This window comes from Rousettus aegyptiacus, unplaced genomic scaffold, assembly GCF_014176215.1.
Source record: "Rousettus aegyptiacus isolate mRouAeg1 unplaced genomic scaffold, mRouAeg1.p scaffold_m13_p_1, whole genome shotgun sequence".
Lineage (NCBI taxonomy): Eukaryota > Metazoa > Chordata > Mammalia > Chiroptera > Pteropodidae > Rousettus > Rousettus aegyptiacus.
Genome location: NW_023416284.1, coordinates 64,447,697 through 64,475,495, shown reverse-complemented (window position 1 = coordinate 64,475,495; position 27,799 = coordinate 64,447,697). Strand labels below are relative to the sequence as shown.

Here is a 27,799-nt window from a genome sequence, read left to right as displayed (position 1 = left end):
GTTATAGTCCAAAAAAACACAGAATGAGAATAACATTTATACAAAATCGAAAAGATTTCTGAGGAATTTATTTTTCTATCTTAAAAAAAACCAAACAACTCAAAGATAATGTTAAGCAGCAAAATTGACACTGGTGACTAACAATAATTCTCCGTACTTTAATTTGAAAACTTGTAATACAGAAAACAACAGAAATTATTTAAACATAAACAAAGAATGTGCACATATACCTAATTCGCTACAGTAAAAGCTAAAGAGAAAAAGAAAGATATGATTATTTGATGGTGACTTTTAAGGTCTGTTCCAAAAAGAGAATAAATACATTTTATCTAAAGCCTTATTTGTGTATTGCACATGCAAAGAAGGATGCAAGCAAGGACAGACAAAAAATACAACTTTAAGAAGCTCCCTATTCTTGTGATTTTGCTGAACAGGGACTACTGATCAGTATTTTTCGTAGTTCTGATATACGATAATTACTCAGTCGGTGACTATTGCATATTTTAAATGTAGGTCATTAGTTCAAATTAATATAATAAGGAAGACAACACACAAAACAATTAGACAGGAAATCATTTATACATGTGAAATAAGCCTGGGCTTTTTCATATATGATTGTTGCTTCTAAATATACTCTCTTTTAGGAAATTTATCTTTTTACTTGAAAATTTTAGAATAGAATTATAGTGATCCTTAAAGTCTTAATCTCTGTAAAATGTATATAAATTGTAATAATTAATCTAGTTAAAATAGTTCAGTGCTTTTAGTTACATATTACTATAGTTATTGCACAACCCTCATAGATATATACTAGCGTAATTCTTAAATCATATCCGATGTATAATAAAATTTCTAATAGTCAAGAATTCCTATTAAATAAGACATAAATCACTAAATAATAGAAACTAAGGTTTTCTCTTTATTCTTTAACGTAAAATCTCTAAGTAAGTTAGCTCTAATAAATAACCAAAATTTTTACTAGATATTGATTCTGCACTAGGATTTTAAGTTTACAATGAAGACTAACTAGCTAATTTTAGTATTATTAAGAAATTTAAGTTTTTACTTAAAATTTGAATCTGTTGCTTAAGTAATTATTCTATCTAACTACAATATAACATTCAGGGCTACATACAATTTGAACATTCTACAAACTAATTTTCTTATGGATTTAACATTTCTATTTCTGTACATTACCTGCAGATAAAGCAATATTAGCTTTTTCGGTAGCTGCAGAATGGCTCTCTTTCACTTGACCTTCCTGAGGCAGAAGTTGACTCTGACAGGAGTCCATAGATTTTGTAGAGCTGTTCTTTGGTATGTCCGTGTTGGGTTCTCTTTGATGAAGCTCCAAATGACATGGTCTTTCTTGAGATTTTATATCACTATCTGAGAGTTTGCAGTGTTGCTGCAAGTCATTATCTACATCACTTCCACTCTTTACTTTATCTTCCAGAGGAAGCTGTATGCCTCCTTTGGACAGGACATCTATTGTGTACTTTTTTTCAGTGGCTGAAGTACTCTGTTTATCTTTTCTTGAAGAGTCAATGCTACTAAGACCTAAGAGAGCACTTTTGTTTTTACATTCGCTATTTCCCTTATCTTGTTTACATTCTAAAACACCATCTTCATCTCCTTGTGAGTATCTGGAATAGCAGGTCCTTCCATGTTGTTGAGGAATGCCATCAAAAACATCAGAAGGTGAAAGAGAATCTATAGAATGCTGAAAGGGAATATGGACTTCCCCTTCATCAGATCCTAATTCTTCACATTCATCAACTGAAAGTAAAACTGACCTTCTAAATTTTTTAGTTGCAGAAAACTCATGACCTTCGTTTTCAGTTGCATCTTCAAAAGCTAAATTAATTATCCCCTGAAACTGCTGAGGAGCTGAGTTACGTGCAGAGAAATTTTCTGCAACATTTTCAGCTTCAGATCTTTCATCTTCTGTTTCATCTGCTGAGGAAGAAACTTGATCTACTTCCTGAGCAAAGTGGACACTGCCTCGGAGAATATTTTCTTTTTCCCTCGGGTGGACCATTGCAGATCGAGACCAAATTTCTGGTCTTTTCCTAGGAATCTCATCATCACTTGTTGAATTAACTTGGAAAAGATCATTACTACTTTGCTTTTTCATTTTCACTTCAATTCTTAAGTTGCTATCATATATTTTTAATTCTTCAGGAGTACTGGTATCACTGCTACTTCTTCCAAGAAAATCATGACACAGCATAGTGCCACACTTAGAAATACCTCTGTCATTTGACCCATCATCATCCTGAGACCCTCCAGCATCATAGTCTTCAGACCTGGGCTTTATGTCATCAGAGGATGTGGTAGCACTGCCAGTATCAGATTCAGGACTCTCTCTCTGATGCAGAACACTGGTACTCAAATTCCAGTGGCTCATGAATGGAGCTTCTGGAGTTCCATGGCTCTCTGGAGTTTCTGTTGTTTCCATATCTTTAGGAGAATTTTTTCCTGACATTTGTTCTAAAAAACACTTGGAGGAACTATCTGAGTTTGCTGCAGCATATTTATCTTCATTTATAGCAGACTCATCAGACAACTGACTAGGAATTGTCTGTTCTACATGAAATTTAGATTTTCTGTCACCTTGAAGAACAGTATTTAAGGACCCATTTGTCCTTTCAGTAACACAAGGTAAAACATTTTTCACATATTTAATGCCTGACTTTTTGTTTATGTCTTTATTCCCCATTTGCTTCTCCTGATCTGATACTGAATGATTTTTCTCTGCATTTGTTGAGTTTAAATCACAAACTGGATTAGAGTTCAAGGAGTTTTCATTTGGATTTGAAATCATGCATTTTAGCGCAGTGGTGCTACAAAGTTTTGAATCTACATTATCACTCCCATTGGAATGACAATGCAGTTTAGCTGTGTTGCAATGACCTGTTTCTTTGTGATCAGAAAATTTTGTTTTACTTTTATCTAAACAAATCTGTCTTGATTCCAGTTCATGTTTTATCGATTTATCCAAATTTGAAACATTTTGGCATTCTAATACCAATTTCTCTTTTTCTTGATTGTTTAATGGCTTTTGTAGGTCAGGCAAGCATGATGAATGGAATGCTTCCATACCTCTAATTTCAGATGTGAGATTAAATAGAGGTTCGTGAGGCTTCTGTTCAGTAACACTGCCCCTGTTATTATTATCACATGCATCAAGAAGCACACTTTTTTGGACAACAGAGGTTTCACTTTTTAAAGGTCTTTGAGGCGAAGACTGAGTCTTCAATATTACTTGTCCAGGAAGCATTTTCTGTTTTGAATCTCTGTTATTCAAAGTTTCACCTTTCTTAGATTGATTCAGGTTTTTAGGCATTGCCACTATTTTTGCATTAACCTTGGGCAAAGTCGTGTGTCCTTGCTTGACAAGTTTTCTCTTAGGTGTTTGTTTATCCATCGTTGTACTGTGGTCCAACTTTGTCACATTTCCATCAGACTGTCTTGAAGAGACTGAAGATTTTACTGAATTTGGTGACTCTCCTTGGGATCCTTAGAAAAGAAAATTCAAAAATATACCTTCCAATTTGTGAATGAAATTCAATATTTGTTTTTAAATAACTTTAGAAGAAATAAAATAAATAAAACAATGAAATGGCAACACATCTTCAAATGGACAATTACAGATTACGAGTTAGTGGCATGATAAAATAAAAAAAGGAAATATTTTTTTATTACAAAAATAAATAAACTATTCTAGAGTCTTAGTAAAATTATTAAAATAGGATGTCTCTTAGTCAAGTAAAGGGCTTTGATCCTTTTGCCAGAATTGGATTTGCATAAACATATGGGGGGTGGAAAATTCTGATTTCCTTATACCAAAGGAACAGGAAGAAATGTCCCTTTGAAGTTTTAAGGGGAAAAAAGACTGTATTCCAAACAACTGAAAAGGAGAATCAAGCTAAACATAAAATAGAAATGTTGAAATTGCTGTAATTTTTTTCCCTCAAACATGAACAAAACTAATTTATTTCTTATAACAAGATCATTATTATTATAGATCATTAGGATTAACAACTTAGATATGCAGTGGAAACCAAACCTGGTAACTGGAGGGAAAGAGGATTAATTTTGGGAGTCTGTTTGTTTATACTGGTTAAAAGTCCTAGAGATCATATTTTGAGCACTGTCAAAGAGAATTATCAAATATTTAAAAATATTTTAAACATTTAAAAAATTTTAAGTATAATTAGAACATGATTAATTTTTCTTTGCCTTATTTTTTAATTTACTTTCAGTATTAATTGTTTAACTCAAAATTGTTTTTAGGATTTTACAAGTTGCTCAGTGCATAAGGCAAATTCATTTTTAAAGTTAGTTATTATGTTACCAATCTGATCAGTATTCTTTTCTTTCTTAGAACATGGAAAAACAACTGGCACAGTACAGATTCCAGAGAAAAAAATTCTTTCTCCTACGTATTACAGCTCTCTATACTGTACCATTACTTTTTAAAGAACTCTTTAGTGCTCGTTTTACAGATGGAATTTCTAGTTATCAATGAAATGAAGAAGAAACATGGGTATAATATATAAAAGGATCAGTAATGTAGATAAACTAGTGACTCCCTTAATTATCGCTCTCACAAAGACAATAAAAAACAACAACAAAAAAATGAACACCCCCAAACACCAAAATACTAGTCTGAAAAGTATAAGTATAAAATCTCATCTCTACAGCATGAAATAAATGTAAAATGAGTAAACCCATGTTATATCTTGCTTATCTGCTGCTCAAGTTCCAAATCAGAGTTCTGTTTATTCAGTTTCAACAAGGCAGTAAAACCCTGCAGGACTACTTCAGCTTTACCTTGAGTTTTAACATGATTAGATGGGGCATTCTTTGTCCTCGGCTGTATTGTAGCACATCCATTGTCATTTCCTCTTTTCTTTAAAATTGCCTGTGGTACTGGATCACTATATCCTTTGCTACTGACCTTCTTTAGCACACTAAGAAAAATGATTTGCATTTAGTATTACATTGAAATTCCAAAACATGAGGCTTTAAAAGACCCATACATGAAATACATTTTTTCTCAAAGAAATAAAAAATATATCTCTTTTCTGAAAAAAAAAACCGTGCTCATAAATCTTTAAGTTTATAAAATAGTAGTTCAAGTATGATAAAGCAATGCATAATCAAGTATCACAAGTGTAAATTAAAACAATGTTTTATTGTTTTGCAGTAATCATCATTTTCGATAAATATACTAACTTCCTTTAATAAATAAGAAAAAAATTTAAAATATCATTGTGTAAATATATTAATTTTTCTAACAAAAAAAGTAATTTTAAAAATAGTTAGAAGTTAGTATATAATTAACTTTCAGAGAAAGTTAATGTATAGGTAAAACAATGAATGCAGACTTACCTGTTATTTGTATTACTTTCTTGTTCATGAATACTTTTTTTATTGGAAGTTCCATTGGTGGCTTTTGAAACAGGTCGAGATTTTACTGCTGTAAATTAAGAAAAAGTGAGTCATGAGATTAAACACTAAATATATAACAATTACGTAAAAATTCACTGGTCAGATACTATAAACAAAATCAAATGTCAATGTGGGAAGACGGTGTTTTCTGTTTGCATGACTATATGGAAACAAATACTTATGTGGATTTGAAATGAAAAAAAAGTCCAAACACAGGTCATTTTCCTAGGACCTTTGGCAGGAGCTAAAAAAATAAAATTAGAGCGCTAAAACCTACCTACAGTGGAAGTTTTGCTACTTTCTACACTGTTTTTCACGATCTGTCCTAGAGATTCACAAGAGGACAGCTTATGACCAGGTGGCTTCTTTTCTCCTATTGATCCATTTTCTTTTGGTTCAACTAGACATTCAGTGGAAACCAATAATTCCATACTTGAGTTTACAGATCTGCTGGAGAGTCCTGTGATGCCAAGGCAAGGAGAATCTTTTCCTGTCGATTTCTTCAAGGGCTTTGCTTTGGCTTGCACGTTTAAGTTTCCAGTGAGTACCTTGGGTCTGGCACCTGCAATTTGTCCTTCCTGATTTCTCACTCCTTTTTCATGCAATACATTTTTCTGTTCATTTGCTGCTGCTGTTGTTGATCTTTCCACAACTTGCCTAGGTGACATGTTTGCTGACTTTGCATTATCACTATTTTCTGTTTTGGGTTTTATTATAGCTTTGGGCTTTCCAGAAATATTCTTCTCCCCAGATTTTAATTCTTTTGTAATTTTAGATGTTATTTTTGTACCATCTTTTTCCTTTAAATCATTATGTTTCAAAGTTTTATTTATAGTATTTCTATTAGTACTTGATGAATGTCCAGATGCTCCTAATCCATCGGATTTCATCTTTTGATTAGTAGAGTGACAACTCCAACACTCTTTGTTATTTTCTCTCAAAGATTTGCTTTTTAGAACACCAGAGTCAGAAACTTGTCTCCTTTGCTACAAAAGAGAAAAAAAAAATACTCTGTAACTTGACTGAAGTCTTTGGCATACAATATTTTATGTTTTAATAAGCCAGTTTTTCAAAGAAAAAATCTTCAGCATATTATAATTTAGGGCCACTCAAAACTTAAGTTATCTTTGGTCTCTTTGAGCAGTACTTTCAATATGTCTTTGATAATATTACCTTATATCTAAATACAACATAAAAAATTCAAATACTATACTATTTAGAAGGTATATTATTTAATTTTATAAAGTTATGATAAAGAAAGCATACCTAACAGTGACAGAAAGCCTTGAGTGAATAACATTATCTAGTTTTTTTGAGGATCCACACTCCCAGGTTCTGTGCTAAAACCCTTTTCATACATAATCTCACTTAATCTTCACAACAATCCTAAGAGCTCCTGCTACAAGAAATCACATATGTGATTTATATATGATTACATGCTGATAAGAGATGAAACTAGGCCTTGAGCTCATGATTTACTGTTTTAAGTAGGTAGTCATCTACATGGTTTAATTTGAGGGACATTATCAAGATTTTCACTAAAAATTCTCTCTTTAACCCAAATGCTAGAAATTTTACTCTCTGTGGTAAGAATTATTTACTTCTTGGAGTCCTCATGGTGGGGGGGGGGGGGGCGGGGGGGAAGCTCCTGAGAAACAACATATTATACCTGAAAAGTTTGGTTTTTTTGAAAGAAACAAGATAGTAATACAGGGGGGAAAATACTAATACAGTGTTGGTTGTCTGGAGGAAGTAGAGGAAAAGGGGTCCTAAAATTAGGTAAAAAGAGGAAAACAGAGGGCAATGAAGACAAATGCATCTATTTTGTCATTTTGTTTAGAACCAACCTTGATATGGAAGGAAACATAAAATTTTTTAAATTGGTAGAGATTTTAGAATATAAATTTAAGATTATATTGCTACTCTTTATAGAAATACTTTACCCTCCTTTTGAAAGCTGTATGAGAAAGTAGAGGTATGAGGTGGAGCCTATGTCATCTTCATCTTTGTATCCCTGAATACCGTGCCCATCACATACTGGGTACTCGGAAAAATGTGATGAATGCTGTTAAACCTGAGCATATATTGATATATAGTTCAAAGTTTAACTATTTCTAAATATAGAAATATTCTAATTACATTAAAATTTTGTCTGAGATAAAAATAACACATATGTATATGGGTGTGTGATTATACACACACCCACACCCACACCCTTAGATAATACATAATCACTAATACATAGATAATACATAATGATAAGTTTAGGAAAAAGCAAGGTATGATAATAAAAGAATCATTAGGTTCTTATCCTAGGCTTTGCCTCTGACTTAGGTTATTTAAGAAATCATTCACATCTCTGGGCCTCAGATTATGTATATCCAAAGGGTAGGGACTGGTCCTAGTCAGTGCAATGTTCAACAATTTTATGTAATATTTATAAAGTTCAAATATGCTTGGTCTTCATTTTTAGTTTTCTTGATCAAATCTTAGCTTGAAAAATATTTTTTGAAATATTTATTTTCAATACCTAAAACCAGGTAGACCTCTTCCCACCCCTAAAACTAATCTATTTAATTTATTCTATCATTGAATCTATTTTAAAGCATCATGCTATGAGAGGAATCTATGTAACTACACTCCTTTAGAAAGTTCACATTAACATAGTACAGCATGATGAATACTCAATGTACGGGCATTTCTAGGCAGTCTCTGACTTATGTCTGTCTACAAAGTTTACATATATTTCCTATATACAAATGGCCAACTGAGAATGGTCACCATGTGCTATTGACAAAAATGAAAAAAAAAGAGGTTAACCCTCTAAAGTAATCCTCTTAGATATCCTTTTGATTTTAGTACTGTTCTCTTCTTTAAAAAGTTTTTAATATAGAAAAATTTAAACATAATCAAAAGAAGACAGATGAGTACACTGAGTCTCCATATATCTATTCCCTATCTTTAACAATTATAAACTCTATGAGCTAATTTTGCTTCATATATGACTAACTCCATTTTATTTAGAAGCAAATACAAAACGTCATATTTTACCCTTAAGTATTTCAGTAATAGCATTACTCTTAAACTCTTCTCTGCCTTATTAACTTTCTTCCACCTCTAAAAGAGCTCATCTCTTTTTGGAAAACACATTTATTCATTCCACACTTATTGAGCACTTACTCTACACCAGACAACGGCATGTACATTATTTCACTAAATTTTCACAATAACCCTGCTAGGTTTTATCACTCTATTTTACAGATAAGCAAACTAGAATTCAAAGATGACACAGATAATAAATGTGAAGTCAAGACTGGAACTCTTCTGATTCTTGGTCCAGCACATATTTCAGTATACCACTGCCTTTCTGAGGGAAACATATTACTCTGGTTTTTTTCCCTTGTGCTTAAGAGCAAAAACCCTTGGACAACTGGAAAGGTAAGAAGATATGAAAGAGCAATGAGACTTTGTTCTATTCTGCTGTAAGGAAAGGAAGGAGGAAAAACCTGGCTGATAACAGTTAGTAGAGCAGGGGAAAGACAAACAGGTAGGCTAATTTCCAGGGATTTAAAAATAACTCACAGGGGATAACGAGAAACTGGTACATGGGGAAAAAATGTCCTAAGGTGTTATTTCCTAGCATATGTTCAGTGTAGTTATATAATATGCCTAAAAGGGACTGAGGGGGAGTCTATTGGTGTTCTGTGATAAGAAAATTTGGGGAAATTTCGGTAAAACAGAATTCAAAATTGTTCTTTACTGTAATCTTACTCAGTGCTTTTAAGGTGCTACTGTATATCATCAGTCTCTATGAGATATGGTGTCCAGAAATTCTCAAACAGTTGATTTTACATGTTTTTAGGTAGAACATCTGATGGAGCTGATACTGTGGAATGGCACTTTGGGCAATAGTCCTAGGAAGTTTACTGGAAAAAAGCTCCAGTATCTCGCAGTTTTTCACTCAAGACATTTGGAGCTTAACCTCTGCCTCAAGCCATGAGAGCTTTCTTTCATTTGTGGTTTAGAGTTGTGAGTTCCTATCTAGTGGCTAATAAGAAAGAAAAAATTCCCTATTCTATTCCGTGAGGGCAGTATGTTCTATACATTCCAAACTGCAACTCTCAATGTGTGTCTCCTTATCTTTGTAATGCATGTGCTAGGTTAGTATAATTTCATATTTCAAATATATTATTAAGTGACTATCTGTACATTAACTAGCTTGAAAATTCTAACCATCATTAATAGTATTTTTGAAGAAAAAAAAAAGTATTTCACATTATAATGAGTACACCAAGTAACTTTTTTATGTGAATGTGTGTGGTAAAAAGCAAATAACATAGAATTTACCATTTTAACCATTTTTAAGTGGGCTATACAGTAATGTTAACCTTACGCACCCTACTGTGCAATAGATCTCTAGAACTTTTTCATCTTGTAAAACTCTATAGCCATTGAACAATTCCCCTTTTCCCTGTTCCTCTAGGCCCTGGCAACCAACATTCTTTCTGTTTTTAAGAATATGTACTATTTTAGATACCTTATGTAAGTACACCAAGTAACTTTTAAAGAAAACACAACTGTATTCTTCGTACTGATTGCCTTTTTCACATCAAATATTTATTATGTGAATTAAAATCTTAGTATAAAGATTTTATACTAAGTATAAATTTGGGACAACCAAATTTTTCTTTTGGAAGAAGTAGGTTAATTAGAAAAATAGACATTAAATTAGGTCTTGAATTCTAGACAATTTCTGATATACTGGAACAGGTCCAATATGTTAGTTGCCAAAAAAGTTTTCAAGGAAATAAAAAAGGTTGACAATATTACACTTCTTATGCCAGCCAGATATCAAAAATTTACACCACTTAAAAATTTATTAAATGTTCACTGGATTAAAAAAGACTCAAAATTATTTCCATTAATAGCTTTAATTAATGAAAGAATAAATTTTTAAAAATTATTCTGAAATACATAATAATAAAATTTAAATCATTTGATATCTTTTTTCATTTGGCCTATAAAATTTTTAAAATTTACCTGAGAGCTACTAAATATAGGCTTTTTACCAAGTCTTCGATCATCACCTTTGTCAAATGCAGCTGTAAAAAGAAACAATTTATTTTTATAGGAGGCACTACTATTAACATAGAATTAGAGAGAAAATAGTATACTAGCAGAATAAGATTATGTTTTGATGCAAAATAACTTTAAAATAGCTAAAACCAATCTAGTACACATAGACAATTCCTATTAAAGAATCATATTTTTAACCTTATTGTCTGTCCCTATAGATTTTGTTATTAAAATTAATAAATGAGAAATGTACAATCTCACAGAATATTCATACATGTATAAAAACCAAAATTTTAGAGATAACTGGTTTCATTCAGTTTTCCGAATTATAAAAAATTACAGACTGTAACAAATGTAATATTTTATAATCTATTAAACGTGAGTAATTGTTTATCCTAAAAATTAAAAATACTCTCTTGAAATTAACTACACATATTTTCTAGTTTTGCAGGTATATCTCAAGGAAAGATGAAAGAAAAAAATAAGGTTCTGTTAAAAATAAAATAAAAAGCAAATCTCAAACTCATATCATTCTTCTTAGAATTTATAAACTTCATTTTACAGATTAGGTTATGTGGGAATTATTGGCAACTCATGTTTACATTCTTCAAATAAGAATTTGAATGATACTAGGAAAATATATAGGAATAATGGTATGAGAGCTATAAATACAGTTTAGATAATGCATTTTTGCCTTTTGAAGGTTACCTGGCTCTAAAATATGTTTTGAAGAAATACATATAATTTCCAAAAATTATTTGTTTTTTATTAAAGCAGTTGATGAAAAGTACATTAAATTATCTGTAACTCTACCATGCATCTTCTACTATCTCTATTCTATAGGACCTGTGCTATAAGACAAAGCAGAATCCTAGAAATGGCATTATTGGGACTGATTTATAGTTAGCAAATGACTTTTCACAATAGTATATAGAGATAAATTAATATAAGATTTCTCCCAAAAGTTAGTAACTCAAACTAGAATATAAGAAATGTTATAACAAAGGCAACCTAGAATCACCCCTTTCTCTGGGGTTTCCAATGCAGTAATTATCCATAAGTCAGGAATCATCATCATTTAAAACAGTTAAGATTTAAAAAACATTATTTTTACATTGAAAAGTTACTTTTGACAATTAGTTGGATTACCAATAACATTTTGTTTTAGATATGTGTATGTATATATATATATGTGTGTATTTATATGTAATTTTAATTAGCATTTTGAAGAATTAAGATCAGCTGTTTGAGGCCTAACTTAACTATGAAAGCCTCTAAAATGGAGAAAAATAAAGTTTACTGCCAATCAGAAGAACTGAATGGCACTTACTAATGGAATGCTGATCTTATTTCTTCACATCGTACAGATTTTACAGTAAAGATTAAAGTGTCTCCTAATATCAGTACAGAAATAGTCACATGAAAAAAATTCAATTTTTTAAAGACCTCATGATTCTTGTTTCATGATTTTATTATTTTATTTTTTTGTTGGAATTTCTTTGAAAAGTGTTCTTGAGGTCATATTTAGCTACATTATTATTTATGCTCAAAACGCAAAACAGAGCAAATCATACTCTGACTAAACCATTACAGAATTTAACATATCTATGTACTATCAAGAATATATTATACCACACATGGCTTCCATGTTTTATAGTACAAAAGTATTTGCTTCATAAAATACAGTTTCTTAACTTAAAACATTTAAAGCATACTTGCTGAATCTGCCAATATTTTTTCTAAAGCACCTGCTTTAACCCAAAAATAGTCATGAAGCCATTTTTAGTTCCATACCCTCAAAATTTTATTTTAATATTTTTGAAACAAACACATTCTGAGCAAGCTACGTCTTTTGTTTAATGCTAATGTTTCAAATGGTACCTATTAAATGTCAGAGACCACTGTGCGGCTCCTGAGGGACACTCCGCAATAGCACACACCATATCAGTGAACCAATCAATTATGAAATAAAGCCATCTAATCCAAGCAAAACCCAAGCAAAGGTATCTTATACGAAAGACAGAAGAGGTTTATGAAAAAAAAAATATTTAAAAAGGGAGAGAAAGCATATTTAGCAATCTTTTCTATATGGATTACATTTTCCTACACTTCTAATCTCTACGAATAAAACAAGAATGCTTTTAAGTAAATTTGGCTGGAACATTATTGCTAATAAAAAGTAAGATTAGAAATTGACATATATATATATGTAAAAGAAATGAGTTTAATTTTTTTAAAAACAGAAAAAAAGCATGATTTATTAAAACTGCCTAAACATACTAACACTAGTTTCAATTAGCAGGCTATTATTGAACAGAAGCAAACAAACAATCTACTACTTATTAGAATCCCCTCAAAATACATCTTGTCACAAAGATTATAATACAAGAATAAAAAATCTCAAGGCTAACATACCTGCTTGGATTTCCTGTTGATCATCTGTGCTCATCAGCTTCCAGCTTTCTGTGTGACGAACAGCGTAGAAAGACTGAACCAGGAAGATCCACAGCTTATCACGCAGAGCCTGGATCTTGCACGTAAAACCCTGTGTTCAAGCAACAAATCAGCAGCTGGTGAGAGCCACATTGTCATAGCAACCAGTCATTACTCCTTTCCGAATCTAGTTATTCCTAAGCTAGATCAATGATGTCACCACTTAGATTTTTAAGATTGTCAGGTACATGTTATTTATAAAGGCTTACTCTTCACAACAGAATTTTACAGTGAATGTGAAGCTAAACCTTATCCTTTCAACCAAACATTATTTTAAACCACCAATGGCCTTTACATGAATACCTTTCACAGCCTTTTCAAATCTACTATGACATTACAAGGTCAAATACTCCATGCAATAGTAATAAATATGATGGAATTTTTTGATTCTTGTTGAACAAATACAAAATCTTAATAATTTGCAATTAGCTTATTATTTGCCATTAATTGCATTTAAAAATATTTTGATTTTGCTTTTTCCCAGTGAATCTTATTTTAAATATGATTATTTAAACACTAAAAAAATAAGAATATATTACAAAAATAAAAGATACTGATGGATAAAAATTCTAAAAATTATTTAAAGTTCTATGTAAGTTTTATATTTAGGAAATTTAATGTAGTGACCAGAAAGAAATACTAGAATTACGCTGTACCAATTAATACTGTTAAGTACCAAACTGTGTCTAGAATTAGTAAGTAAAACTGCCAAATTCTAAACTTTTATAGTAAGTCCATTTGGAGGTAAACGAAATTAAAAAATTTTTGTATTATAAAAAAATTCCAAATGTACACAAAAATAGAGACTATAACCTCCAGGTATCCATTACGTAGTTTCAATGAACCAAGCAACATTTAAAATGTGCATATGTTTTAAAATCTTAAAACAGTTCAAATGTTATACCACTGTAATGAATTTTATTACATTTAATACCATTTCTTTTGTACTGTCAGAGTTCAGTAACATATCCAGAGCCATAAGAAGAGAGCAACTATTCTCTGTGGTAATGTTTTCTTCAATTGCTTTTAAAATTTTGTCCAACAGATCAGCTGTGCTGCTCATTGCTTGTGACTACAAAACACAGAAATTGATATTTAATAGGAATACATGTAAACTTGTGTAAGAAATGTGATAGTCTGACATAATAGCAGACCATCATAACTAGTTGTACAAAGTCAACAGGAAATCTTATCTCCTCTGTTAATAATTATTATTAAAATTGCATAATGATAACTATTATTATAATTCCTTTCCTTTGTTAAAAATATCTGTACACACACACACACACACAGTTTTTAAGAGCCAAAATAGTCCTAAAAACAAAGCCTAGAAATAAGTAATGCAAGTTCTTTATTCAATTACTAAATTTAGACAATGTAGGTCCCCAGTAATACAATTCTGCACATACTATAACTGTATTACTGACAAAACAATATCATTATGACTTCAGTTTCTAAAATATGGCTTATGTTGATAGAGGGCTAGAGTTGGCCAGAGTTATACTGTGCCTTGCCAGGGTACTCAAACCTCTCCCCTACTGCCTTCTTTATCTTGTGAGCCAAAAATCCTTTCCATCACTGCTCTAAATCCTATGCAAACATGCCATCTGCTATGGAATTTATTTAAGCCACACTAATTTAATCAAAGGCAACCTGCATGTAAAAACTCTTGTGTAATTATAATCGGAACACAAAGATGGAACTAAATATAGGATATAATTTTAGACATGGTACCTGTAAGAAAAGACCAAAATTTTCACTTTGAATGATCTTGGAGAAGTTTTCTATAATAAATGCAATACATTCTTCTTGGAGGCGAGATGCCATAGTCAGTGCTGCTTCTGTCCACTTCACTCTGGGTAAACTGATGATGAGCCTGTCGCTTTCCATCAGAAGAAAAGCAGCATTCTTATCATTCTTATAATTTAAAAAATATTGAAAAAAGTTAGATTGCTGCTCATAAAATAATTTTCTAAGCAAATCAAATATTTTCGTTTTCATATAATGTTGCCTGCAAAAAACACAAAATTTCTGATAGCCAATATCTTTGTCATTAGTTTTTGCATGTAATATGTATTTATTCATTCAGAATTATCCAAAAGGGCAAACTTTGAGTTGGGAAAAAGTCACCTTTAAAAGACAGCTAAAACAAACCTGAGAATAAAGTTATAACATAACTACAAAGAAAAACTAGACTTTCATGAGGTTTTCACTACTGAATAAATTTTTGTCCTTATCAATATCATAAGTATATGGCTACAATGACGAAGCCTTAATTCTTTTAAAATACATGTTCTTTTTACAAATTTAGAAAGGTTAAAAATTATTTATAATCTCCAGTGATTTTTATTCATCTAATGATGACTCATTTTTATACCACAGAATAAAGTTCGCAAAAACTGATCTCTGTAAAAAATAGAATGACAATACACAAATACCATGAGCTCCTAGTAAAAGAACAAAATAGCACTTATAGATTACTATATCTTATTCATGTTTGATTTCTAGTTCTTAAAATAATAATTCGTAAATAACTATTGATTAAATAGTTGCCTGATAAGATTGCAGTAGATTGAAAACCATGGCCACAAATTCTTTGTAGCTCTATCTACCAAGAGGTAGAATCTATTTCCTCATCCATTGTATCTAGACCAGCCTTTCACTTGCTCACACAAATAGTGATGATGTGCAAGGTTCCAGACTCTAGGCCTCCAAAACTCAAAAAGCCTTGCAGCTTCTGTCTTTACTGTCTTGGAATCCTGGGAACGTAAGGCCGTCCAGAAGCCTGGTAAGAATGACCACATGGAGTGGGATGCCTAGCCTCCGACTTAGCTTTCGATGGAAAGCAGCCACGGGACTGAGCTCTGGCAAGATCGGCAGAAGAATCACCCAGTCAACCTACAGAATTGTGAGAAATAACTGTAGTTTTAAATCACAGTTTTGGGGTGGTTTGTTACACAGCAATAGATATGATAAATTTGGAAATGACAGCCTGAAATCCTTAACATAGGCTTCACGATGTTAACTTTGCACACCCTCTGTATCTTTCAGATCTCAATTCAAGCACTATTTCTTCTCTGATTCCTGTACTTATATCGGATTCCCTTTATATATGCCAGAACAAGAGAACTTGTTCCTTTTCTTTAGATAACTTAATTAATTTGCAATTATTCAGTCATGAACATGACTATCTGATTAATATCTGTTTCTCTCTCACTAGGCTGTATGTTTGATGAATGTGAAACCATGTCTGTTTGGTTTACCATTGTATCCCCAGGGTCTAGTATAGAAATGGATCATAGTAGACACTTAAAAATTTGTTGATTTCTTAGTACTATCAGAGACATAGAGTCTATAAGTGAATTCCTAAGCTAAATTAAGTTTAAGTCTTGAACATTAAGACTTTAAAATTTTCACCCATTTACCAAGAATTATTTAAAAATATATACTCCCTCTGTTTTATTTATTAGAGCAAGAGGAAATCATACTTTATTATAATTTGTCTTTTTAAATTTTTTTGTACAACCAATCTTTCCTCCTCTGATGACTTATTGAATAGCTGCAGTTACTAAGATTTTTAGGTAATAAGCCCAATTTGCTCTACTATAGGAATTTTTCTGGTAGTAGAGCCAAATGTAGGGTATTCAAATGAACTTGACAGGTATCTACAAAGTGTTTATTATATACATGTGTTATGTAATCTGACAGTAATAGATTTTTCAAAATACAGATATAGAGTACAGTTGTCATAATTTAGCTTACAATCCACTGAAAAACTAAAATATGGACATAAATGATAACATAGGTGATATGTGATCTTATTTCATACTGAACTGAATAAATGATAATATTAAATGTCAGAGTAACCTGAGGTTCACAGAAGAAAATGTAACACACTTACAGAACACACACATAAAATTTTAATTCAATAATTAACACATGGTTCAATCTTCAAATATAAAGGGCATTACTAAGAAAATTCTCCCTCCTCTTCCTGTCCCAAGCCACCATTTTCCCTTGTTCCAATCAATATTATTTATTTTCTGTATCTTTCCAGAGTTATTTTATGGATTTATAAATTTTTTTAAAAAAGTGTAATTTTCCCCTTATTTTACTCAACTGGAGGCATTAATATGCATAGTACTCTTTATCTTGCCTTTTACACTTAACATACATCTGGAATATTTTTCTTACCACAACATAAAGAACCTTGTTTTAACAGCTATGTAACAGTCCGTAATACAGACATACCATAAGTCATTCAATCAGTCTTCTTACAGACATTTATGTTGTTTCTAAATTTTTGCTATTGTGGTAATGTAATAACCTTGTACATGACACTATTTCACACATATATGAATATATCTATAGTATAAATTCCTAGAAGTAGAATTTCTGGATCAGTACTACTTGTTTTAGATGGGGTTCTGCCTAATAACTGAACCTGAAAAACGGGCCTCGCCTCTTTGATGATAGTTTATTTTGAGAAGTGATCCAGTAGGACTGAGGCACTACGAGAGGGAAACAGGGAAGGAGGGAAAGCCAGTGGAGGGGTATGTTTTCTAGCTCCTTTCTACTCGAAGTGTTATCCATGGCATCAACATCACCTAAAGCTTGTTAGAAATGCTGAATCTCAGGCTCTACTCCTGACTTACTTAATTTGAATCTACAATGAACCCATATTCTGAAATGTTTTATACATACATTTAAGTTTGAGAAGCACTAATAGAGCATTCACGATTGTAGGCAACTGGGGTGCAATCTTGCTGGGGACCCTCTGAAGAGCCACAGAGAATGCACTTTTATGATTCACCCAAGGGACAGAACAGGGAAACGTTTAACCAGTGGCTCCCATATACCATTGGTCAAGATTTGTCCCCCGAGTTGTTAATTCTCTTTTATTTCCAGGTATGCATAGTTGTCAGAATTGCAGAGCTGGAGGTACACCGTGTGGAGTAGCAGTGAAGCATTCGGATAGAAAATGAGATATAAGTGTAATGCGGCAGAGGGAAAGTGCTGTCAGATTATATCCGTGTGCAGCTGGATGCAGCAGGAATGACTGGAGTACACACATGGGCCAAGAAGATACCGGGTGGAGCACCTGGAGTACCCAAAACACTGGCAACATAAATTCGGTGGAACACTGTTTCCAAACTGTAGATTTCTCTCCTAGCAACCCAAAGAAATATTTTTAGTGGTTCATCATCAGCATTACAAAACAAAAAGGAGAGAGAGAGAGAGAGAAAGGGGAAAAAAACCCCAGAAAATATCAGTACCTCATACGTAATAACAGTCTGTATTCTTTTATTATAAAACCCATTTCAGTTCTATATGCATGAGCGTGCTGGGCTACGATGTAAAAAGAACATCTTACTTTGGGTTACAGTCAAAAAAGTTTGAAAAACACAGCAAAAGTTGTGCTAATTTATACCCTTGCCAGGATTGAATAAAAGTGCTTATTTTCCTATATCCTTATTAATACATTACAAAGTTTCTTATTTTTTTATTCTATTTTTTATTCTTTAAATATATTGGGGAGAAGCATGGTGGAGTGAGAGATGTCTCCGGATCTCTCCCCTTGAAACAACAATAAGCTAAACATCTAAAACTCAAATAAAAACACCTAACCTGCAATAAGCACGTCTGAGAGAGGGATCTGTGAATAAGAGCTATCACAAATCAGAATTGTGGGAGTTGGGCAGTAGGCAGGGAGAAACAAATAAGCTGCCTCTTACAGCTGGAGCTCCCTGCAGGAGGAGGGGGAGGAGAGAAAGTGCGGCAGGTTCCCTGAACAACTCTGCCTGAGAGAGCTGTGAGCTCCACTCAGCAGCAGTGCCCAGGGATCAGGGCAAAAAGCACAGAAGTGGAGACAGCAGAGAAACAACAGCTGATTATTACTAGCCCTGGATGCAAAACATGAAGCTGAGCCACAGCCCCTGCAGCCACTGTGTCCCAACCCAGAGGGTCCCTCCCCTCATATCCTCCCAGAAAAAACACTGTGGAGCCCCAGGGGTATCTGAGCAAATGCCACCAAACTGTCACTAACACTGACAGGGACTGAGACTGAGGGTAGCAATCGTGATTGAATCTTTATAAGAAAAAAAAAGAGAGAGAGAATATTAAGACAATATAACGCAGGTATCCAAAAGGTTTAGATGCCATCTACTGGAAACCAAGAGAAAAACGCCAGTTAGCAACAGGCATTGAGAGACCTTTTTATATAACAAATCTCCTTTCTGGGGGGGAAGAAAAGGAAAGCAGAATACACTTCCACTAATGCCCAGGTGGGAAAATAGTCCATTAAACACCAAGAACAACCAAGATGACAAGGCAGCTCAGAAAGAAAAAGAAAAATCTCCAGAAAATAAGCTTAAAGATATAAAAATATGTGATTTAAATGACCGAGAACTTAGGACGGTACTTCTTAAAAAACTCAGATCTAAAATAATTTATATCAACAATTCCAGGACTCGAGAAAAGCAACTAGATTATCAGAATGAGTTTTTCAGCAAGAAGATTGAAACCCTTACAAAGAACCAAACAAAACTTCTGGAGATGAAGAACACATTGAGAGATGAAGAATGAAAGAGCAAGCCTGGGAAATAGAGTTGACCAAACGGAGGAAAGGATCAGTGGTGTCGAAGACAGAAACCTAGAAATAAATCAGAAAGAATAAGAAAGACACTGAAGAATGAAAAATAATGAAAGAAATACAAGAACTAGCTGATACCATCAGGCGAGGAAACATAAGAACAATGGGCAATCTTGAAGGGGAGGAAAAGGAGCAGGGACTAGAAATCATTTTCAGACAAATAGTGGACGAGAATTTCCCAAATCTAAGGAATGAACTGGAGCTTGGAATTCAAGAAGTCAACAGAATACCCAATTATCTCAACCGAAAAAGGCCTTCTCCAAGATACATTATAATAAAATTATCAAAAATCAATGACAAAGAAAGAATTCTCAGGGGATCCAGGGAGAAGAAGATGGTAACCTATAAAAGGAAAATCCATTAGATTATCGTTGGGCTTCTCAGCACAAACCTTATGAGCAAGAAAGGAGTAGAATCAAATATTCAAACTATTAAATGAAAGGAACTACTATCCAAGAATAATGTATCCAGCAAGGCTCTTCTTTAGATATGAAGGAGAAATTAAGACCTTTCTAGACATACAAAAATTGAGGGAACTCTCCACTACGAGGCCTGTACTACAGGAAATACTGAAAGGGGTCAGCTCACCTAAAACAAAATGACAAAAAAATACACAACTATGAGTACGGTGACTAGCAGGCAAATAGAAGCAGAGTAGTGCAACCCTTATTAAGAACAGGACATTATAAACTTAAACAATAAGAAGACATTTGCTATTGCAAGACAGTAATGAATGTTCAGCATTCATACAGACAAACAGAGACAACAACAAAAGAAAAGGGGAGGATTCAAAGATCCAAATTCACAAAGGGTAATGGAGATAAAGCACATGCAGAAGAAAATGAACTATCCTTTACATATTCGTAATGGTAACCACATGCCAAGGATTCAGAACTGAAGTATATAACAAAAAACAAGAAGGACCAGAAAGAAAATCCACAAAACCCAATGAAAAATAAACAAAAACAAAAAAACAAAAAAACAAACCCAGTAACACAAGAACAAGGAAGTAATGGAAACACTGAGCTACCAGAAAGCAAAAGATAAAATGGCTACAGGAAAACCTCAGATTTCAATAATTACTCAAAATGTAAATGGACTGAACTCACCAATAAAGAGAGACAGAGTTGCAGATCGTACCAAAAAAAAAACAAAACCCAACCATATGCTTTCTCCAGGAGACACATCTCAGTTCCAAACACAAATACAGACTCAAAGTGAAAGGGTAGAAAATGATATTTCAAGCAAATGGTATTCAAAGAACAGCGGGAGTAGCGGTACTAATATTGGATGAAATAGACTTTAAAATAAAAGAAAGATACTGAGGGACACTTCATAATGATAAAGGGAATCATGCATCAAAAAGACATAACACTTATTAATATCTATGCTCCCAATCAGGGAGCCCTGAAATATGTAAAGCAATTACTAACAGAACTAAAGGAAGAAACAGACCAAAACACTATCGTAGCAGGGGACCTAAATACCCCACTTTGGACATGGACCTTTGATCCATTTGGAATATTTCCTGGCATAAAAGAATATATAGTGAAGATCCAATTCGAATTTTTTCCAGCTAGCTTTCTGGTTGTCCCAACACCATACATTGAATAAACACAATGACTCATACTATTTCTTAATCCTTACATTGTTTTAACTTTATTAAATTTAAAAAAAACACTTAAAAATTTGCCTTTTTAAAGACCTTAAACAAAGAATTTTGAAACAGAAAATTTTAATCATGTTTTGAAATAATTCAAGTATTTATGTCATGAAGTTCTAAATTTTCGAACACTCTCCTCTCTTCCACTCACTCCCTACCCTGCTCTCTCTTTCTCCCAAAAGCAATGGTTTGTACTTGGTAGGAGAGAGCAGCCACATTTCACTGAACTGCTGAAAAACTTCAAAATCCCTCACATTAAAAAGATCTTTTAAATCTCCAAACACAGTCTAGAGCAGCACTTTCTTGTCTTCCGTAGTATAAGACAGTTTGGGGCATATCACTGATAGAGTGAAGTGACTGCCATGGTACATCTGGTTGAACTAAATCAGAACTAAATAAGACTTCTGACTGCTAGCTCTTTATTTATTTTTTTGGATAACATATTTCCAATTTTAATTTGAAAACATAAAAATATTCTATTTTTTATCAAAGGCTAAATGTTATTTATATAATAAATTGTGAAAAATAAGTCAATGTTTATTAAAACATTAAAAAAATCAAAAACATTTGATTTTTTTCTCCCAAAAAAATCAAAGGCGCAATTTCAAATTTTCATTATAATCACCATGATGCCAAAAGGCTAGTGATGAAACTGGGTGTTCGGCTTTTCTAACGTTCATCTTTTTATCTGTTTGGAAAGGTAAAAAGCAAGCATTCACAAAACTTACAAAGACCTGATCAAAATAAAATAAAAATAAATTATTGCAGGGGAGGAAAGGTATAGTATGAAGGGCTTATTTTTCAATTAAACTCACATACCACTTGTAAAAAAAAAAAAAATCAAACTTCTTAATAAGACAGGTAAGAGTCTTCCCAATCTGGCCTTAGCATCTCCCCAGACTCATCTTTTCTCATTCCAGTTACAGCAGAATATTAGAGCTACCCAGTCTCCAGGACCCTGGACACATTTTAAAAATATGTCAGGAATCCCCTAATGTACTTTTATTTTGAAATTGTCCTTATCTTCAGGTTCATCTCAAATTACTTCTCTCATCCTTCTAATCAGAATCAATTGTTTTACCCTCTGTGACTCCATGTATACACCTAAAATACAAATTATACTTATTCATTCATTTATTTACTTTTTTGACAATATACACTGAATGCCTAACATGTGCTGGGCACTGCTCTAAGGTTGAGGCTCTAAAGGTAAATAAGACTGATGTGGAAATGAATGTTAGTACTCATTGTCAAACTTTTATTTTACTTTGCCTATTCTTCTACCAATTCGTGAGTTACTTGAAGTCAAGGCCCACACTTCTTTTTAAAAAAATCTTTGCCCACATCGAATACGTATCATATCATCTTTAGGATTGCAGTAACTGGTTTTAAGACTTGGCTTTGTCATTTACTGACATTGTGAACTTGAATAAAACACTTAGCTCTCTGACTCTCTTTTCTCATATGTGAAATGGAGATAATAGTACCTGTCTTATACCAAATTACAAAAAATAAAAAGTATTTTTTTGGAATTGTAAAAAAATGCCACCAAATACCCCTCCACCTCTTCCTTGTCTTCCACATAGTAGTAGTAATAGTTGTTGTAGTGGTGGTAAATGATGTTTCTCCCCCTGATGAACTGAATCATAGCTGGGCCATTTGTTTGCCTCGATGAACAGGGAATACGATTCAATGACCAAAGGAACTAACATAAAATAGTAAGCAACAAAACTACAAAGTTCTTGGAACTGGGCACTGAGTGGATGACCCAGGTGGCTCCCAAAGCTGGCATGGTTGTGCCAATCTGCTCAGCTTCACACCTCAGGGAATACTGACACCTCCCCCACAGACATCTTGCTTCTCTCCTTTCTGCTGGAGGGCAAGGCCAAAAAAGAAACCTGGAGCATCCCAGAGGCTAGGTATTACTGAAGGAAGCACAGGCATTCAGTTCCTATCCAGCTCTGCCATTTCCTGGCTCTGAGAAGTGGCCCAGTCCCCTGACCTCATCTCCTTGTGAGACACTAATCATCTCGGATTGATTTCCTACTTGTACAAAAATCAACAACACAAAACTACAAAGTCCTTCATTAGCATAAGCAGACTTAGATATATATTTTGCAATTGTATCTCACTAGCTGATGGCCTACATTTATACTCCCACTTAGATTTAGATGTATCATCTATGTGACTGATGTACATTCAGGGTTTAATCAGAGAAACAGGACCAACCACTACGAGGTGTTTATATGCATAAAGGAAATTATTATAGGGATTTGACCTTATGCAATTGTGGGAGATGGTGAAACAGTCTTTGTATACAATGCTGCAGTTGGAAGTTCACAGGGAAGGCAGTCAGGAAGGGAAGATGGATATAAAGTACAGAAGAGCAAGGACAAGCTGACCCTCAAGAGCACAAGCTGTAACCCATAAGGATGAACTCGTTTCAGTTCTCACTTCCTCCAATCTGGATAAAATGATGCCCTTCAGGAGATGCTGGCATCCTTCAACATGAAGGTAAACACATCCCCAGCTCATAGGTAAGAGAAGCCAAAAGAGGATACAGGGCAAGGTGGAGCAGTTGCAGGCTTAGCTACTGTTCCACTCCAACAAGCTGCACCAGTAAATAAATGAACATGTATGAGCTAAAAGTACCTGCTCCAGTCTTCCTTGTGTTTACGAAAAAAAAAAAAAAAAAAAGTTGCTGCTTCATTTCTATCCTCCAAATTTCACGCCAAATTGTATCTTATGGCCACTCTAACTGGAAACATACAAAGAAGGAAATTCTGGGAAGTATAATTCATCCTAGCCAAGCTGACACATTACAAAGCTACTACAATTCCACCTCTTGTCAACCTGGCACCCATATACATCTCTTTTAACCATACTTAATTCTCAAATGGAGACATAACACAGTCATGCTTCTGCCTAACATAATATCACTATCCCCTTACAGAAAAACATGCTAACCCTTTCCTAAAAGTGGGTAAAAATTCACTTCTTTTGTCTTTTGGTGATTGTTCTTCAAACTATTTCACATTCCCATTTGCTATCCTGTAACTGGAAAAAATACTTGGCTTAATTTATATACAAACATTCATAGAAAAAGGAAAAGTGAATATAGGTATATCATAACTATTACAGTGCTCATTTCTATAAATGGTCATTTGGTTATAGCTGATATTTATAACTACCTTTTTTCCACTATCACTGCATATTCTCTTTGCCCTCAGCAAGTACCTCTGCTATCTATAGTTCTTTATCTGAACGGTGACCCAAAATTTCATTCCTGAAGACTATGGGCCACTATCAGTGTTGCCTACAGTGGGTTGTTAGCTTTCCACTGATTTTAATCATAGGACATGGGAGTGCTGCATTCCAAATGCACTCCTTCCTTATTACTCCCATTACATAGTACCAACCCTATTTCCCCTAGATAGTCAGGCTCAATCTACCAATTCCCTTTCTTTGCCTATTGATTTACAAAGTGGCCAGTAGGAGGCAGTCTCAACTTTAAATTCAGGGGAATCACTGTTGCATCCCCAGATGGACAAATTCTTCTATTTGGAACTAAAACTTCTAGGATCAGCAGAAACTAAAGTTGCAGGGGCAGGAAACAAAACTTTGCTAGTGGATCACTACGAATAATTGTATGTGGAGCCACTCTCATTTCCTAGTTTCTGGAACCCATGAATTCTAGTTCTGGGAGAAATAGCATCATACATCAAAAACTATTTAGAGCATATAGAACCTCCTGGAGGGTGTTACCCCAACCCCAGAAGTCACCGTCACCTAACCTGTGCTGCAAGTGAATCCTAATGCCATTCTTCCATTCTATAAAGCCAGCTACTTCAAGATAATATGAAACATGGTAAGACCAGTGAAACTGTGAGTATGGGCCCACTGCTATACTTCATTTGCTAGGAAGTGAGCTCTTCAGTAAGAAGTGATGTTGTGTGGAATACCAGTATGGCAGAGAAGGCATTCTACAAGTCCATGGTTTTAGCAGAAAAACTAGGAGAAAGGAAGGCAAATTTATGTACAGAGCAAATGTCTAGCTCACAAAGAACACAGCATTGTCTTCTCTATGATGTAGTGGTCCAATGTAACTGACTTGCCAAATATATGGCTGGTTCTTTTGGGGAATGTTGCCGTAGAAAAGTTTCAGCGTTATACCCCAATCCACCTTAGCAAGTAGAAGTTCATGTCGCCGAGCCTATGGATAACCTACATCCCTGGCACCATGTACCTTTTGTTCAAGAGCCAATATATACCTCCTAGTGGTTCTACTTCTTTGATTGAACCCTGACTGAATGAATTTGGTACAGAGGAGCAGAACTTTGAGGCTAGGTTCTTAGAATTGGTTCTCTCATCTTGCTTTTATAATATAATTCTACATTTATATTTAAACATTGAAAGCACCTATATACAACTGAATAAACTTTTTGAAGGCAAACACAAACAAGGGTATTCAGGTTATACTTACTAAGGACTGAATCAACATATTAAGACAACTTTTTTGAATCTCAGGAGGTACATTTGCAAAGCTTCTTTCCGACCAAAACCTTGCAAAATGCTTTACAATCCACCTATTAAAAATCAAAGAATCCCAAGTTAGAGAAATGAAACTATTTTTCATTATAATATTTGCATTTTCAATTTGTACATATGTTTTGACTAACCCCTACAGTTAATGTAGTGAGCTCTATGATGGACTTAAGTATGTTCCCTTTTCGGTAAATATATATTTGAAATCCTTTTTGGGTTAATGTGCATGGATTTTAACATAACTAACAATGGTTGAGCTAAAATAAAATTGGTCTCAAGCATCTTAAATAACATCCAAATCAATGCTTCTTTTCAATTGCTGCAACTAGTTAAGCACCACACATTGTGTCCAAGAAAACAGACCAAGTCGAGAATTTCCCAGAAAATTAAGAGAATGGAAGAACAAATTCTCTAAGTTAACAGGATCAGCGCTACTTTAGATCACTTACTTCATGCAATCAGCAAAAAGACTTTCCACTCCAACTGAATGAGCGATAATCAGACATTCTAGTATTGATGTCAACCTTCTGGGAACAGGCTAAAATTGATAGAAAATACTACATTTATTCCTTTTCAATTTACAAAAGCTAAAAGTATTTAGTTCATGAAGATGACCAGATTTATGTACCAAAACTGCAGAATAAATAAATATGTGTAATTCAAAGTCTGTTATTCTTTTAAAATCAAGTATCACTAATAACCTTTAGTCTTATAGAATAGCATTGGAGTTATTTTAGCTGCCAAAATGTATACAATTTCTATTCTAATTTCATTTAGCTTTAATTTTTTGAAAGTGAAAGTGGTACAATAATTACTAGCACATCATGTGGCAATACAATACAATCTGCTTCTCAAAGTATAAATATAACTTTAAGTACATGTGCAACGGGAGGTTCTACACTGACCTCAGATAAAAAGAACATAATTACATAATAATTATATAATGTATATTTAAAAGCACATATATAAAACAACAAATAAATAAAATGTATGTACGAGTAGTGAAAATTCACTGCTCTTGGTGATAAGCCTCTGTGCTAAATGTTGTTTTGCATACTAACAATTTAGTTATTCCTTTTAGATAACTGGAGGTTCTCTAAGTTGCTCTAAAATCAGAAATGACTATCTCTATATAGATTATACAGTGATAATTCTATAAAATTAAATAATTTGTTTTTCTGATCTGCTTCAGATAAGCGTATCAAACTAATATGCGTGAAGAGACTATTGACGCAGACATACCTTACAACCTAAAAGCTGCCAGAAGTCTGAAAAAGTATAAAGTAAACACAAGAGTTAAAAAGTCCAGCAGTCTGTATTTAGGAATGACCAGCCTTCTATAACAAAGTCCACTAATTGATATATAACAACAATAATTTCCATAAAGATTGTTAAAATACAAAATAATTTGCTGCTTAAAGTGGAGACCGGCAAATTGTAGCTTGTAGGTCAAATCTAGCCCATTATTGCTTTTGTAAATAAAATTTTACTGGAACATTACTATGCTGTTCCATTTACATAGTGTCTATGGCTACTTTTACTCTATAACATCAGAGTTAAGTAGTTGTGATAGAGCCCAGATAGCCCACAAAATCTAGAATATTTACTATCTGGCCTTTTACTGAACAAGTTTACTGACCCCTAACTTAAAGGGTTAAATTCAGCTCTAAAATTTTCACTTATATGGAAATGCTGATTCCCAAGTATTTTTGTAATAGGATGACTGACAGTTATTTTCAAAACCTGCTTGTATAATTTGAGGGACACATATATTTAAATCGTTACCTAAAAAATATTTTTAAATCAGTGGCAAAAAAGATATGTAAAGTCCACTATAATCCAATAAATAAAGTCCAAAAATCATGTAAAAGACAAGATTGTGGAATTAATGCAATAACTGAAGCTAGCTT

The 27,799-nt window shown here is 33.4% G+C and overlaps 1 protein-coding gene across 4 annotated transcripts in view; it reads right to left on the bottom strand.

Annotated features, from left to right (window-relative positions):
- BTBD8 (BTB domain containing 8) overlaps positions 1 to 27,799 on the bottom strand; it is a 91,106-nt gene that overhangs the window by 6,745 nt on the left and 56,562 nt on the right. For 3 of the 4 annotated variants that reach the window (XM_016134283.2, XM_016134286.2, XM_016134285.2), the window contains 10 exons: positions 26,339 to 26,427; positions 25,828 to 25,930; positions 14,764 to 14,946; positions 13,955 to 14,101; positions 12,952 to 13,081; positions 10,501 to 10,562; positions 5,738 to 6,446; positions 5,401 to 5,488; positions 4,840 to 4,979; positions 1,198 to 3,522 (listed from right to left, as the gene is read on the bottom strand). In XM_016134283.2, the coding sequence (XP_015989769.2) occupies positions 1,198 to 3,522; positions 4,840 to 4,979; positions 5,401 to 5,488; positions 5,738 to 6,446; positions 10,501 to 10,562; positions 12,952 to 13,081; positions 13,955 to 14,101; positions 14,764 to 14,946; positions 25,828 to 25,930; positions 26,339 to 26,427 (3,976 nt within the window). The remainder of the gene's footprint in view (positions 1 to 1,197; positions 3,523 to 4,839; positions 4,980 to 5,400; positions 5,489 to 5,737; positions 6,447 to 10,500; positions 10,563 to 12,951; positions 13,082 to 13,954; positions 14,102 to 14,763; positions 14,947 to 25,827; positions 25,931 to 26,338; positions 26,428 to 27,799) is intronic. The other variant, XM_016134284.2, reaches the window with a different exon arrangement.